Source organism: Pseudopodoces humilis, chromosome 1, assembly GCF_049639895.1.
Source record: "Pseudopodoces humilis isolate 2021_Gansu_Grassland_sample_001 chromosome 1, ASM4963989v1, whole genome shotgun sequence".
Lineage (NCBI taxonomy): Eukaryota > Metazoa > Chordata > Aves > Passeriformes > Paridae > Pseudopodoces > Pseudopodoces humilis.
In genome coordinates, this window is record NC_142200.1 from 129631184 (window position 1) to 129647580 (window position 16397).

The 16397-nt window shown below is 37.3% G+C and overlaps 1 protein-coding gene across 4 annotated transcripts in view; it reads right to left on the reverse strand.

The window, feature by feature from the left end:
- Positions 1 to 16397, reverse strand: part of CDK14 (cyclin dependent kinase 14) — a 311069-nt gene that overhangs the window by 162880 nt on the left and 131792 nt on the right. For all 4 annotated transcript variants that reach the window (XM_005518789.3, XM_014248691.2, XM_088059192.1 and 1 more), the window contains one exon: positions 2317 to 2379. In XM_005518789.3, the coding sequence (XP_005518846.2) occupies positions 2317 to 2379 (63 nt within the window). The remainder of the gene's footprint in view (positions 1 to 2316; positions 2380 to 16397) is intronic.

The window sequence follows — 16397 nt, forward strand, 5'->3', positions numbered from 1 at the left end:
GAAGCTAAACCGAAACAAGGTGGCAAAGTCTTAAATCCCCAGTTGCGTAAGTCAACAAAGTGAGTACAGCACAACAAAGCATTAAAATGAAATGGTTATGAAATAATTATCATACTTCCTCTGAAACAAAAGAGCAGCACAAGTTTTTAGTTTGGCATGCTGGTGAAGGTCTGAGAATTCTTAAGATATATGACTGGGTTTTGGTCCTCCCAGATGAAGAAATCACTCTCTTGGGCTATTTTTAATTTAGCTTTGAGAGCAGCTGAAAACCTGAAAAACTGAAAACCCCAAGCAGGCTGATTCATTCATTAAAATGGTAGGATTCAAATCATCATGTCTGGTTTTAGCAATTACTGCATGATTAAGGCTAGCCTTTGTTGCTGGCCTGGCAAGAGAGTCTACTAAATATATAAAACTGATTTTCATCAATATTATTTAAGAGAAGAAAAAGTTAATTGTTCAATGGGATTGCTCATGTTTTGTCTGCTGATTGAAGTTTCATCTGCTACAACTTCCAGGTTTTTTTTCTTTTCTCCCACCTGCCACCCTCCACTTTTATTAATAATCCATTAGTAATTTAAAAAACTTGAACCAGCAGTACATCAGGATTCTACACTTAGATACTCAAATACATATTTGTAATGTGTCTATAGGCTTCAAAGGTGTTGCTGAGCATTGTTAGATGGTACGGATAGCCACAGAAACACATGCAGCAAAATCTGAAAGGGAAATGCTGCTGCTGCTGCAGTTCCCTCTGAGGCTCCTGTTTTAAAAGACAGGTATCTCAGGATTTAAGTGGAGTGACTTACTAGCAACCCACACTATCTGTCTATATCCATCCTCCTCAAAGCAAGCTCACTGGGTCCTGATATGATGAAATAAAAGTACAGTTATGTGAATTATTATGTCTTTTTTAGCAGGGAAAAATTACAGCTACAACTACTGCCTTGAGCTACACAGCACTGCAGCCTTGGAGTAAGACAAATCTGAAGCAGCACAAAGAATCTTAGTAGCCAGTCTTCATTTATCCCAAAGCTCAGAGAAATGAACATAAATGTATCCACACAGGGAAATGAAACATAACCCCTTGTTTTAACAAGCACATTCAACACCTGAAATTCTGCTTAGGAAACTGAGCAGGGAAAAAAGTTCAGAACTTTCAGGGGTCGAAAAGCAGGTCCTACCTCACTCCCTTTAGTGCCACACTCATGGTATGTGTGTGTGTGGTTTTGGTTTGTTTTTTTTCCCAAATATATTCAATAGAAAGGAATTTTCCATTTTTTTTTTTTAGATGGCAGTAATTCTCATCTAAATTCATATGTTGTAGATGCCCCTTTTCATTCAAAGAACACAGAAAATTAATGAAGCTACATGATGTGCAACAATGATCAGCTATTGCAGAAGAAAAAATACTTCCTCTTTTTCAAATAATTATCTTTTGTTAAAACCAAACAGGCCTTCTGGCTTTTCCAGCAAAGAGAGAGAGTTTTCATGAACTTCTACATTGCAGTAAGTTACATCCTGGAATAAAGTTCCCAGTATGACAGATGAAGACTTAAACACTTCCAAAGTAGAACAACAATGGGACTGAAGTCCAAGTGCACGACAATTGTAACAAATATTGAGTGATCTATATAGATACGACACATTCTGCACATCTGCTTGGCTTCCATTTAATGCTGAAAGCATTTGGCTGACTTCCCAAATAGTAACAGGCTCAAGTCTCTACTCAACTACCTTTCCATTAAATCCTGCTAAGAAACTCTCTCCTTCCTGTGTGATGATTCTCGGTATCTACCTCAGAGGGGAAAAAAAATTTCCAAAGTGAGATCAGCTATGAAAATGCTGATCTCATCCAAGAAAGTGAGCAAAAAGATTAGGGAAGATTTTATATGTTCATATAAAAAGCAGTACATTCAGCTAATAAAATTAATTACAGTTCCTTCAAACTTAATGAACCCACACTAAGTTACCTAAATGAAGATCTAGCACTGACAGCCTAAAGAATGTTTACCCTGGGGTTTTAGGGCAGTATTGTCTTAAGAGCAAATGTTTGAATGGAGGGGAGGGATTACCAGCACTGTTAACAACATACACTAATATATTTTACAAACCTCAGAAATTCTATTGCAGGAATGGTCAAATACTTTAATCTCTAATTATTTTCAAAGAAAACAAATATTTAAAAATACAGTTCACTGCCAGGCTTTTTCCCTTTAGCTAGCAATCAGTTTCTATGAAACAACTGACATGACATTTTTTGCAAAGTTACTGCTACTGCATTTGCCTTGAATGTGTGCTCTTTTTGACTCTTACCTTCACATTGTCTGGATGAAGCCCTCCAGGGTGTTTGTCCATGTACTGACATAAATCAGTGTGCTAAAAGAAAGTCAGATGGAGAAAACTATATTAATATCCATATGACTGCAGCAATAAATACCCTTCTACTTAGGAGTGGACATAACAAATGGAAAACAAGATTTATTTTTTTCAGCCACATATGTGCAAACACACACTTGTACCTTTACACTCATTTTATTTAACAGCCTTGATAACTGATATGAATATTCAACAAATGCAAATTAATATTTTTTCTAACACCCTGCATTTGGTAGATTAATTACCTGAATTTTAATACCATTCTAAAACTTGTATCACCATCAACACCACAAAGATACTATTGAGACACAAGAGGAAGAACATAGAGGGAGAATCTCACATCCAGCTCCCATTGTTCACATTATAACATTGCCCTTTAAATATAATTTTATAGTGATTCCAAATTAAGATGGGTTAAAGGTTTAGAAAATGAAGCTGAAAGGCATTGCATGTCAGAGTACTGAATGGTACTTTCCAGTTCAAAAAGAAGCACATATTATGGACATGTACAGCCATTAAATACAGATACTTTAGGAAAGAACTTCATGGAAAATTCAAACCAAAGTTTTTACTTCATAGTTACATATATTTCCTGCAAACGTAGCATGAAATCTCTTCATTAAAAAACAAACAAAAAAAGGCTTGCAATGTATAGATTAATGTTATTTTAAATGAATAAATGTTTATAGCTTTTATTATGGAAACACTTTTCTCTGTATTCTTCTCTTACATTTCTACACTCCAGCAGCATGGTTTCAGTCAAGTGGCATGCTGCTTCTCTAATGTGCTTGCACAACTCAGCTTCTGGAATTATGTTCAGAATAAAAAAAACCAAAAATATTAATTTGATTAACCAGAAATTACTCAGAGACAGACTCTGCCTTCCACATCTGGTTTCTGAACACATCTGGTAAAAATCATCCAACATTCCATGAAAAGCTACTTGGCAATACCTGCCTCGCACACACAACAACCCAGCTAAATACAGGCAGTTTTCAAAGTGAGAGTTTTGGACAAAAGCTGCCTTCCACACAGCAGAATGGTGTCTCTGTGCAACATTTCCCAAACCAGAAGATATTCTTTAGCCTTCTTTTGCAGAGTTATTCAGATACATAGGAAAGTTCACACCCAAGACACAAAATTTTTTCTAGTCACAACTATCCTGCATAATCGCTTCTGAAATCACAAACTACAAATGTGATTCTACTCTGTGCATGTAGAATTAACATTGTAAAGACATAAAGATGCACAGGATGATTAGGCTCTGCACTAGCACAACTATTTTCACAAATTCTTACATGGCTTCAAGAGAGCAAGAGCCCTGACTGCAGGAAATTGCTTGAATCCCAAAATGAACAGCATGTGTATCACAAGGGCAGAGGGCATGCTCAAACAGTCAAACCACACTAAATACAGCAAAATAGAGTCTATTACAAAATGCAAGATACAGACAGCAATTCTTCAATTTATAGCTTACAAGTTAGTGAAAGCATTTACAAAGAAAATTTGAAGATGGATTCTACCAGTGAATTGTTAGTGTCAAAGATTTTATTTATTTTGCATAAAGACTCTTAAGACTCTTAAGTTAAAGACTTACTCCTCATTTCTGTAAAATCTTTAGCCTTAAGGTACAAATTCCTCTTCCATTCTCCCAGTTAGCCTTCTGGGACTGCATCAGTAAACCATGCCACAAATGGGCCGGGCACCCTTCAGTATGCATCACTACATTTCACATTTTTGTCTTGTTTACTGTATGAATACCAAGAAAACACACTTAAACAAAGTCATCTGCTAATCTTGTCATTTGTTTTAATAAACTAACAGGTTCTGAGTACTAATCCTAGCACAAGAATCTGCCTTAATATCAGCTGAAACACCATTACTACAGGTGATGACTGATGTCAAATAAGAAATTTGTGGGAGTCCACTAATTTTAATGGGTTATCTGTTATTCAAGAGAAATGCCTGTCTTTGAATAGTGCTGGCACCAGCAGTGTTCAAGAGATGTTTAAAGAAAAGACTGAAATGTCACTTTAGAGAGTCCATTAGGGTGGCCAGGGAAGTGCTGTCCCATCCTCAGACACAGCCATCGTGGTCCCTGAGCACGGCACGCTCCCTTGCGTGGGCTGGCTCAAGGAATTATCATTTGCCCCCAGTTCAATCTTTTAGCCTTTGTGAACAACTGATAACCTGGTAAGTGGGAAGTTCATTGCCTCCTTCACTTTCTACTGTTTTCTATGATTTGCAAGCAGTCAGCTGACAGAAACCAGATCAGAGGAAGACAAACCCAGTGTTACTTCTGAAGGTCCCCTTCCCGGAGCCCCACCACACCAGCTGCACTAACTGCATATTTTTATTCACCAAAAGCTTCTCATCCTATTCAGAGTCACAAGTCTAGGAATAGAAATAAGTCATATTTTTTATTTCCAATATACTTGTAACAAAGGGTGAGGATAACCCCATTTTCTTATGCTTATATTTCAGTTACTATTTGGATACATTTTCTCCATACAGAAACATCAATGATGATCGCATTTGTGTTATCCATCATTAACTTATTCTTCCTACCCCAAGGATGAAGACAATTTCCCAATTGCCTGATATAACCTTCTGCCATCAGTCTAACCGTCAAAACCTACAAAAACTGATTGAACATGTCTGCCTGAAAGTCAGGGTAAGCAGCAATTTCCTCAGGATCCTGGAAACCTTACAGTCAGTTGTGCTGCAGTCTTTTGGCATTTATTTTTTTCTCTACATACACACTACAGACACAGAGGAACGTGTACCAAACCTTCATTCAGATGGGGAAAAGAAATGGAAAGTATTTTCTGTTCAAATCTGTCAACTATTTGCTTTCATAAAACTAAGAGTCCTTCTCATAAAAGTAGCTAAACATTATGGTAAGAACTGTGGAAGGAACTTAAAATGTTAGAGCACATTGCTCCCCAGTTTAAAAAAAAGAAGGTGGCAGCAAAGCAAAGGCAACATCAGCTGCTCCCTTTTTCCAAGGTAGGGAGCGAATGCACATTGAATTAAACATTAATACAGCCAGGAAAATTGACAGTGCTGCAGAGACAGCTCTTTCTAAACCTGTTTTCCCTTTTGGCAGCCAAAGTGTCTGCTCCAGTGCTGTGTGCACAACTGACACTGAAGAAGACAAAACGAATGCAAGTTTCAGGAAAGCATTAGAAAAGAAAACAAGGGAGTAAGCTGGATGAAAGCGGTTTTTTAATGGTATTCCATGAAATTTGTGCTATATAGATGGAGTTTTTTTCTTCATGCTGTATTTCATGGTGGAAAACAACATGCTTTCCCAAGTGTAAAGAGTGGCTGCAAATACAGCCTGCCATACTCTGACACTGGAGTCTTTGCTGCTGTCACCACCCTGACCTAAGAAAATATATATACCCTAAAGGAAAATTCAAGATACAATTACACATTGGCAGTAACATAAAACTATACTGAAACAAGGTACAAAGACAAGAAACAGACCAACCAACACACCTTTTACAGTCCATTCTGCACTGTCTCAGAGGGTCAGGCAACCTCACAGGGAAGCAGCATATTGGGAATGCAGTACAGAGACTTCCAGGTAATTGTACACCTTCTGATCCCAAGTGGACCTGGCTAGGCCAATTCTGCTTCAAGCTAGCTTTTAACAGCTCTATCACCCATATTGTTAACCCCTAAAACACATAAATCACCAAAGTAATATCATGCTGACAGAACATGTGATATTTTAGTTTAAGTTCAAAATCCCATTAGTTCCTGCCCTTTACACTTCACCAGTATACCCACACCTATATGTACAAATAATCAATTGGAACTCCTCTGCTCAAAACGGCTACACAAAAAACAATAAGTAGAGATAGATCAAGTTTCTACAGAGAAGAACTCAAAAGCTAGGGAAGTGCAGAATTAATGAGGTTTATCCAACCTTTTATTTGTTTCCCCATTAAATGTGGATTATGATAACTCCTAAAAGGTCTAATGTAATCATACTTTTTTTCCTTTCCAGGATTAGACACACTCACTGAACAGAATAGGAGATACTTGATTAAAAAAAAACTGTGCTGTATTACAGTTAGGGGGTTTTCCTCTACTCTCAAACAGCTTGCAGAGTCTGGCCTTTTTGCTACTTTGAAGACTGAAATAATGTCACAGGTTTTCCTACCCTGCTTATTGCTATGGTATTGACACATTTTACAAATGTAGAATAATTTCATAGCAATGTAGGAGACATAAGGCATTACTTCCTTTTTTTATGAAGCAAAGACAAAAAAAAATCCTAAGAATCATTGATCTGGGCAATTCTGCTCTAAGAACTTTGGGTTTGACTTTTCAGAGCATTTGGCACTATTTTTTCTTCTGTGTTTTGACTGATTGTGGTCGAAATGGAAAATATTCTGGTCTTCAGGTGCATCCCTTGGCCCCACACACACCCTCTTCCTTTTTGCTGTCTCTGATGGGCAATGTGGTTTGTCCTAAGCTAAGAACACCTGGTGGACATTACAGAAAGAACTGTCGGGTTGCTCCCATTCCAGAGATGGGGAAGCTGATTTGTTGCTATTGATTTTGGTGCACACTGGCCTGAAAAGGAATATAAAATGCATTGGTAATATTTAAATACATATTAGCAATAAATCTACACATAATCATCCACCTAAGCACTGTGACTATCTCATGCCTGGCTGAGAGCCTTGTCTCAGCTACTCTGCAACAGTGGCTTTAGTTACAGCTGTAAATGTATAATGCTTTTGCAAAGGAGACTGAGATTCTCATGCTGAATAGCAGAAATCTGTAATGACAGCAATTTCAACTAGTGATGACAATTCCCAATACAGCAGGGGTGGAAGCCAGTTCTCTACAGCAGTATTACCTAGCTAGTCTTGAAATGATACTTCGAATGAGGCAGGAACCTCAGAAGACATCCTGGTTCCCACATTCACAAAAAATTAGAGAAATTCAACAACAATCACATGCCTTCACCACATAATCCTTAGTAGAGATGCACAACAGGCACTTCCACAAGGGTGAAAAAAGGAGACTGCCCAGGCCATCTTTATCTTGGTCCTCCAATTATAAGAGCTTCATTTTCCCACTTCACTAACAGAACAGTGTTTTCTGCAAAACCTGTTATTCTTTAAGTGAGCAACTTGATCTCTCCTCCCACTACTGGCTTCCACAGGAACAATTTCTCTTTGTCAGAAATTAGCAGCTACAATAGTTGAAGTGAGAGACTAAAGTCCTTGAGAAGAGAGGAGGAATCTTCAGACATCACTCTTAAGTACAATTTATGATTTTTCTGAAGCTTATCACTTGACCAAACTTGGGGCAATTTTCAAAATAATAGTCTAATGCTACCCACAGCACAAAGGCTATCCATCCCCTAAATTCTGAATCCATACTGTACAACTTGAATATTTAAAATAAGGGTCCTCCAGATAGAGGCTCAAGATATCACGGACATTTTGGCTGAAAGTAAAAGTAAATATAGCTGATGTGAGACAGACTTTGGCATTTTTACCTTTGAATAATTGCACTTCACTACTGTATGCCAGAAGATGGTGGCTCCAGGGCTCCACCTTAACTTCAGGGTTCTGGCACACACAGCTACACCTCCTTGAAAAGGCCCTGTCCAGCCTTTCTGTTACCTTCTCTCAGGACATTGAAACACAAACCCTTTCCTCAGTGCACACCTCAAGTAACAAGACCTCCATTAAGAAATCCCATATCCCTTCCTGGGCTAGATGGAACAATTTCTACATGGACCAGAGACTGCACAGTGCTTCCTAGGATAGGGCATAAAAACCCAATGCTGGTTCACCTACTCTTGTTTCCAAACTAAATATAGAAGCACATCAGCCAATGCCCATTTTTGACCCAAACTTAAATTATTTGCTAATATTTTCCTCCCTCTGATAGAGACAAGTATCACAACTCCTACAGGTACCTGAAAATGAGAGAGAGTTTAAGTTACTTTTCAAACACAAGTGCCCATAGTCTAAACAAAAATCAACAAAGTTGTACCAGGATTTAAAAAAAAAGAAAAAAAAGAAAACACTTTAAAAAAAAAAGAAAACACACACTTGCTTTTAAAATATTGACTCTCTCTGTAATATAAAATACAAAATACAGACTGTCTCTGTAATATTTTTCACTCATTTTCCCCCTCATACCATCAGCTACCATGACAACTCTATAAAAACTATGATTTACTTATGAAATATTGTCTTCCAAGCCCACATGAAGAAATGAATTGATGAATTTGGGTTTTGATTTAAACTTGGGGCAGTGTGTAAATGTATGAAAGTCACTTTTATTCAGCAAGACTCTGGTTTATAAGTAGACACGTGTGTGTTTACGTTTGTGAGCATACTGCGTATAAGCATCTGCTGAAGGGAAAAGAATCCTGGCTGATATTTATACAGCTGAAGCAAGGTTTATATACATTACATCCTAGGTCTGGAAAAGAGAGAATATGTAAACAAAGCAGGGAAAAAAGACAAATGTTGATGACTCCCCCTCTCCTCTTGAAGAAATTCTAATTATGAATAGATGAGTAAACCACAAGCTAGAAATGTCCTCAGATATGCTGTGTGCTTCACTTTTACATCAACTGTTTTGCTCAGCTATCTTGCTCAGAAATCAGACTCAAACACAAACATGTTCAGACAAAGGGTGGGACGTTTCGTTTCAAAGGCATGGCTAGTGACGTGAAATGATCTCTACTTTGTTCACCCTTCTCCATAATAATAATGTGAATGTCATTCTCTTCTAATTAAATTAGTCTCTTCTACTTCCCATGCAATACATTCCTTTTCCCTCCTCTTCTTCAGTCATGATAAATCTCCATGTGACTTAGGCGTCCCATAATTCTGCCTAATTGGTTTCAGCTGTCATTTTTGAAGCTGAAATGCACGGAGAGCCCGGGGCTTGTGAATGGAACAGGAAGCACTTCCAACTTCATTCCCATCATGCAAAACCAGCAATGTGTAAGAACCCTCCCATTAAAACAAGAACAGGAGTATTTGGCTGCCGGCGATGCCATGGTGCAGCAGACAGATTGTGCTGCTCCACCAAGGCAGCGAGGCTGTTGTGAGCCATTCCTCTCTGTTCAAAGAAGGGCACACATTAGTTATGCCCTAGCAGCTTTCCTGACTAAAATACTTTCCTTTTTGTCACCAACAAATTTTTAAACTGATAATATAATATATCAATAAAAGGATGGGTGCCAGGAATATTTAAAGTGACAGGAGAACAAAAGAAGTTAATTCCTTTTAAATGGCATGTATCCTCCAACCTAAGCACTCTGCAGATTAGTGTGCCACAGTTAAAACTTATTTTGTGTCACTGGTATGTTCAAAAGTGTCACAGACTCTCATTTTCATGTATTTCTGTGGCTTTCTATAATTCTATCTGTTCCCTCTATGAGATGACATGGTGTTACCCATGCTAGCAGAGAATACCCTTACAAGGTATCTCTGGGTGACACCTAAGCAACTTCCAGCAAAACAGCAGCAGGCAACAGCACCAGCTGGGCTGAGCAGCAGGGGAAAGATCTATACTAGGGATTCAAGGAAGAAGAAAGTGCCCCACAAGACACTCATAATGAAAACAATCCTGCTAACAGATGTTTTCAGTGCCTTGGATTTCTCTCACACTGTCAACAAAGATAATTATACTTCAAAAAATGTGAACAATACTATATAGAAAAGGAGACTAGATGGTGGGGGAGTACATAATACAGATAGAAACATATCTGAAAATCCCAGAGAGAAAAAGGGATGCACAGTTGTCTGATTTTTGGCTGTTACTGGAAAAGATATATTTATTTATGGATACAAAGCCCCTGTCCATTTCACAGAGAATAATCTGGTTCTTTAGAGACAAGTGAAACACACACCACTAAGGAAAGAATAGTTGAATGAACTAAAAGATCTTCAACAAAATACAGTTTTCTAAAGATGCCAGCTTATCCTCCTCCTTATTCACTGTCTACCTTAATAATTTCATCAGTTTTGTGTTCTTCATAAATCAGGTTAAGGAGACAACCTACTTAATTTACTGACATTATCTGAACAAAAGAATGACATTGCAAAAATAAGTAGGAATTCCTGTTTAGTGTGACCAAAACCTAGCATCAACTCATCAGCTTGTGCAAACTGTGATGGACTTAGAGACCTCAAAATCAACAAAGTTGGGACAATTTTTGCAAGCTGTAACACATGTGCCTATAAGGACAGGCATGTGAAAAAATAACAATCTTACCTATGTCTACTATCAATGACAGAATTCTGTTGATTATTTGCCTAAATTGTTCTTTAAAAACTGACAGTATTAGACAAACCATCACCCCACAGTAACTTCTTAAGTGCTTTATTATTGTTAGTATGAAAGGGGCATTCTTTGGGTTTAATCTTTCTCTTCTTTCCTGTAATTTTAGATTTTCTTTTTTATCCTCTTTATGATAGAAATAGGTCACTGACTTTCTCTATGATACATTTAAAGGTTGTAAATGTCTCATCCTTTTTTTATCCACACCTCTTAAGAGCCCTATTTACTTTGACTTTTCCTTAGAAGGCTTTATTCTTGATGTTTACTCACCCTTGTCTTTTTCCCCCTCAGGTCTCCAGCTGATTCATGTCTTTCTTTTGTGTACAATTTGCCCCTTAGGATGGTGGCCTTACCTGTATTAAGCAGAATGTCATCACTGGCATGTCTACTATGCACACGCATCCTACTACGTGTATGTGTTTTCGATGGACTGCAATGACACTTGAATTTTTACCTCTCATTTAGGAAAAAACTAACTGGGAACTGTCAGGAAGCAGACTATCTCATGGGATTTCCAGTATTCCATTTCTCAGCTCAACTCAATGTTTCTTATGCTTTGATTTTGTTGTGTGTATTGTTTTGGGGTTTCTTTTTAATACTTACATTGAATGCAAGGGTTAATACTTAATAAAAAGAAGAATAAATAACAGATGCTAATTATTAAATGGTGCACAGAACATCTAACCAATATTTACCAACCATTGGTAAATAGTACAAAAATTGGTCATTCAGATACACACAGCCTTCCAGCCTGTTGGACTGTAAATCTTGATTAATTTTATTAATACATCTATTCATCAGCATGTGCCCTCCATATGAAGTCTACACAACATCTGGAAATCCTCCAAAGACAGGATCACAGGGTCACAGAATCATAGAACATGCTGAATTGGAAGGAACCCACAAGGACCATCAAGTCCAACTCCTGACCCTTCACAGCATCATCCCCAAGAGTTACACTACATGCTCAAGAATATTGCATGAGTAACATCTGCTCTCCCTAGACATGCTAAACTTCTTAGCCTAGCAAGAGTATTTTTATTTAAATTTAAATATAATGTTTCATTCCTTCTTTCCTACCAATTCCCATGTCTGGCAGAATCTTTACCTCTCAGCAAAGCACTAAACAATTTCCTCCTGAAATCCCACCTCAATCCCTCCCTCCTGAAGCCTATTTTGTTTGCATTTCCAGACTAGGACATCAGCAGCACCTATCTCTGATCTGCTCATGAGAACTTGAGAAAGAAGGCTTTCCCAAGAGCAGTATTCCTTTACTGCCTCTTCTCAATAGGACAGGATTTCCTTTCCCTCTGCTGACCCTCAGCCTTGATCTGTCATCTTTTTGACTGCAACTTAAGCAATGCAACTCAGGGCAAGCCTGGGGCATGAGGCAGGGTTAAACTACAGGGGAACAGCTGCTTCTCTGGTCAAGGTAAACAGAAACTACTAAATTCAATTGTTTCCAGGCTGGGAGCCCTCGCTGACTCTGCTGCTTGCCAGGGAGGACAGGCACATTCACAGCAAGCAAAGGTGACTGGAGGCACCTGATTGTTGCAGAACTTCACTGGATTTCAGTTCTTCCTCACCACAGCTGGACAGGCACCTCAATTTCAAATGGGAAGAAAATCACCCATCATTACACTTTCACACCAAAATAATGTAATTCAGGCTCCAAATACGTTTCACTTTAAGTCAAGGATTAGAAGACTCTTCCTTCCTTCTTGCTGGTTTCTCCCTAGGTATTACACATCACTGAAGGATCCTAGTGTTAAGAGCTCAAAAGCAGCTCTGGGACACTACTGATTTTCCCTGCTCTCTCACCCACTAAAAAAAAATGTGGCTTTTTTGGTTTGTTTTCACAATCCATCAATGCCGTCATACCTTTAGTTTCAAAATTTGCTCCCTAATAAAATAAATAAAAACTGAAAAAAATAATAGTGTTCAATCCAAATTATCAAAAATTATAAGAAATTGAATTTTTTCAATGGAAAAAATTATGGTCCTTGCAGGTAATTAATTTTGCCTGTTTTCTTATGTTATACTTCGTAAGTATTATGTGAGCTAAATTTGTCTCAAGACAAATTCAAAATCTCAGCTGTGTAATTCTTAATTCTGATAAAGAATATATATGTCGATTTCCAATAAGCTTTAAAATGAGAAACTCACACCATTTCTTTTCTGACAGGAAATGGGAGGGAAATGTAACTAATGAACTTTATTAAGTAAACTCATTTTATAACAACTTATTTTAGCTGCTGTAATGAAGCAATGAAAATTGAACATTTTTCGTTAATGGAAACTAATTTTTAGAACCAAAAACATACACAAATGTTAAAATAGTCAAGGCAATTGAAAATGCTTGGGTTTAAATTACATTATTAGATTACTCTGGAGATTTTTTGCTGTTGAGGCAGACATAATATTGCTCATTACTCATCCTTCCAATAATAAGTATCTGTTCTTGTTGCAAACCTAGTTCATAAATATTGAAAGCATGATGTAAAGTTTGCTATACAAGCTCATTTTTACATGCCAGGAATAGGACGAACTGCTGGTTCATTTATTGATAATAATATACTTACATAATTATGCATAATACTAAAAACCTCATTATCATTCTACCAAGCCTGTAGCAAATACATTTTGCTTAGGATTGCCTTTCAGCAATTAAATGTTCCTAAATTCAGTCATCTTCCTTCTAAATAAACAAGTGAAGCAGCAAAGGGCAGCAGCTAATGATCATTTTAGAGCAAACAGATGTGAACCCATCTTCAGAGATCCCTCAATATGTCTGAGATGTAAAATTCACCACCTCCTTGGGCAAAGCTGGCCATTATCAGTGACACTGGCACTAAAGCCACCATCACCATAAGATTGCCTAAACACCTAAAGAGAGCCTGGTGAGGAAGGGAACAAAACCTGTGTGAGTAGTCACACATCTCCACTGAACTGTGACACTGAACTGACCTTTGACTTTGGGAAGTTACTGCAGTCTCAGACAGCAGATGCAAAGTGTGTCGAAACTTCATTTTCATTGCTTAGCACATCCCAGTTAACTATACAGAAATAATTTTCTTTACCATTTATACATGAAAGACTATCAGCCATTCAGGTTCTGTAGAGGAAATTCTAAGCAGCTCATTCTCAAAGCTCCCCAGGTAATAAGCAATGGCTCTCAGTCATCCAGTGATAAAACTGAGCTCCAAGCATGCTTTGCAATTCACTGATATAAGTGCTAACAAAGAATAACAAAGTATTCTAAACTACTTTTGACTAAGTTCAAAAGGAGTAAGTTCCCTTTCTCCTCTTCCACGTAAATGTACAGCTCCAACTTCGCCGTCAAAATGTTTATATAGAGAATAAATTTTTCCTGATCTTCAGCTGTCAGACAGAATTTTTAAAGATTGCCTTTTCTTGGCTTTGCAGATCACCAAGGTTAAAGTTAACAAACTCTGTCATGTTTTCATATAACAGACATACATATTAAAAAGAAGCTAATTTGAGGGACCCAGAGAATTTAATGACTGCTATGTTCCCTTTCAGAGGGTATTCTGCTTTCAGCATCTAAGTAATTACTGTAACACATTCATTTGCAATGAAAGATTACTATATGACATTAAATTTCATTCTATTCTTTCAGGGTTAATGCTGAAACCAAACACCTCTGATAGCCTCAGACATTTCACCAGTATTATTTTCCCAATTGAATCATCACCAACCTAGCAACCCAAACTTTCCATTTTCTGAGAACTCTCAGATCAATAACTGTTCATTACTAATTTAGTCATGATATCTCACTCAAACATCTTTTATTATGTTTGAAAAGGTCAATAGCGATCAATGGCAATAGTGTATCAGTTCTATGATATCCCTTTATGAAATAAATCAAATTCAATCCCTTTTGTGTTAGGATTTAGTCATTCAAAAATGTACACCAGCATGTAATTTTAATCACATGACTATTTTGACTTCTTTCAGTGCAAATTACTTGTATGATTGAGTTAAACCATGTACAGGTGTTAAAATAACAACAAACCAGACATTACAGATACAGAGCTCAGTAACACAAATTACACAGCTATATTGCATATTCAACCGGCCAAGATTTGTACATTTCAATGGGCAACTGTAATCTTTGCCTCTGCACATTCACATTATATGCTGAATGGAAGCTTTTTAGCCAAAGGAACAAATGAGATCCCTGAAATCATGCAATTAAAGCCTCTATCATGCACACCCACAAGAATTCAGTTCAGGTTATATGGGCATTCTCAAGCATTATCAGATAGCATTCACTATGTGATCAAACTATAACTTTACATTGCTGAACAATGAAAACAGACTTTTGTTAAGAAATTCTGTCATCTCAAGGCACAGGAGCATGTTACAATGTCATTATTATACAGTCTTTAGGCTGTTTGGAGAGAATAAAGTATCCTTCCCTTCTTCCCCAGCAGCACCTTGAGAGGTGCCCAGCAGCCAAACACTAAAATATTACTTGGATCAGCTGCTAGAGACCATTACTAAAGGAGATTCTCAAACAGTCTCAATAGGTACCAAACATCATGGGAAAGGTGCAACCACCAGTAGGGTTGGTCTCTTGCTGAAAAACAGCTAAGTGAATCCAAAAGAATGTGCTACTGCATGAAGCTTTATCTGTGCCTGTACATGGCTGAGAGCCAGTCTTAAACAACCTGTCTGAACATCCTTACTGGATATAAAATCCAGAAACTTGGCATCAGTGTAATGTAAATGTAAAATGTAAAATCCAGCAATTTGAAATTAGTGTAATAAACCCTTCTATTTTAGGGAGAAACATATTCTATACATCTGATTTCTCAACAAGTTCTGAAGAATACAGCTAAATACAGCTGCTGATAAATGGGACTGCTAAATGTATTCATGTAAAGACATGCAAGTAAGTGTACACTGATCATTACATAAAATTAAGTATCAAGGTTTTCCCTATGTTAATTCAGTGAGTAAGTCAGGAGCAGGAGAATTACTGATTTTAAGAAAAGGAATTCAATTTTTATTACTGTTCCAATATCTGAGGTGAAAAAATACATACTGTATCAAATGCTCTGCAGGCTGCTGCAGCTGAATACCCACACCCTCACAGTGTAGCACATTTACATAAATACACATGGTGAAAGGCTTCTCCAGACAAGATTCTGTGATGCTGTGTGCATTATCACAGAAAAATTGAGCCCTGCCCCAAAGAAACACACAAAAAAATTCCATCTGTCCTAAGCAGAGATGTATTTAGAGTAATGCTAGCACTTTATAAACACAGTGTCTTACAGACTACAATACCTGATATTATACTGAAAACCTAATGGTCTCTAAACTCACTTGTTTCTTTTAAATTACATGTTCTTGGACCCATCTGTGAAAACTGGGAGGTTAATTATGATAGTACATTGCATAATTCCACAGCTAAATGCTAAAGTAGTTCTACATAAATGCCATATGTTTCTCTTAGAAAAACAAAAAAGATTAATTAGGAGGCCAAGGCCAGTACTTTGGAAAGTAATACTCTCAACACAATTAGATCCTTACTGCCTACTATGTAAATTGAAGTTTTAATTACTAGGTAAAGTATTAATCATGGCAAAATTTTAAAAATCCCAAATTCTAATTTGCATGCACCAGACATTTTTTTACTGACATTGCTTATA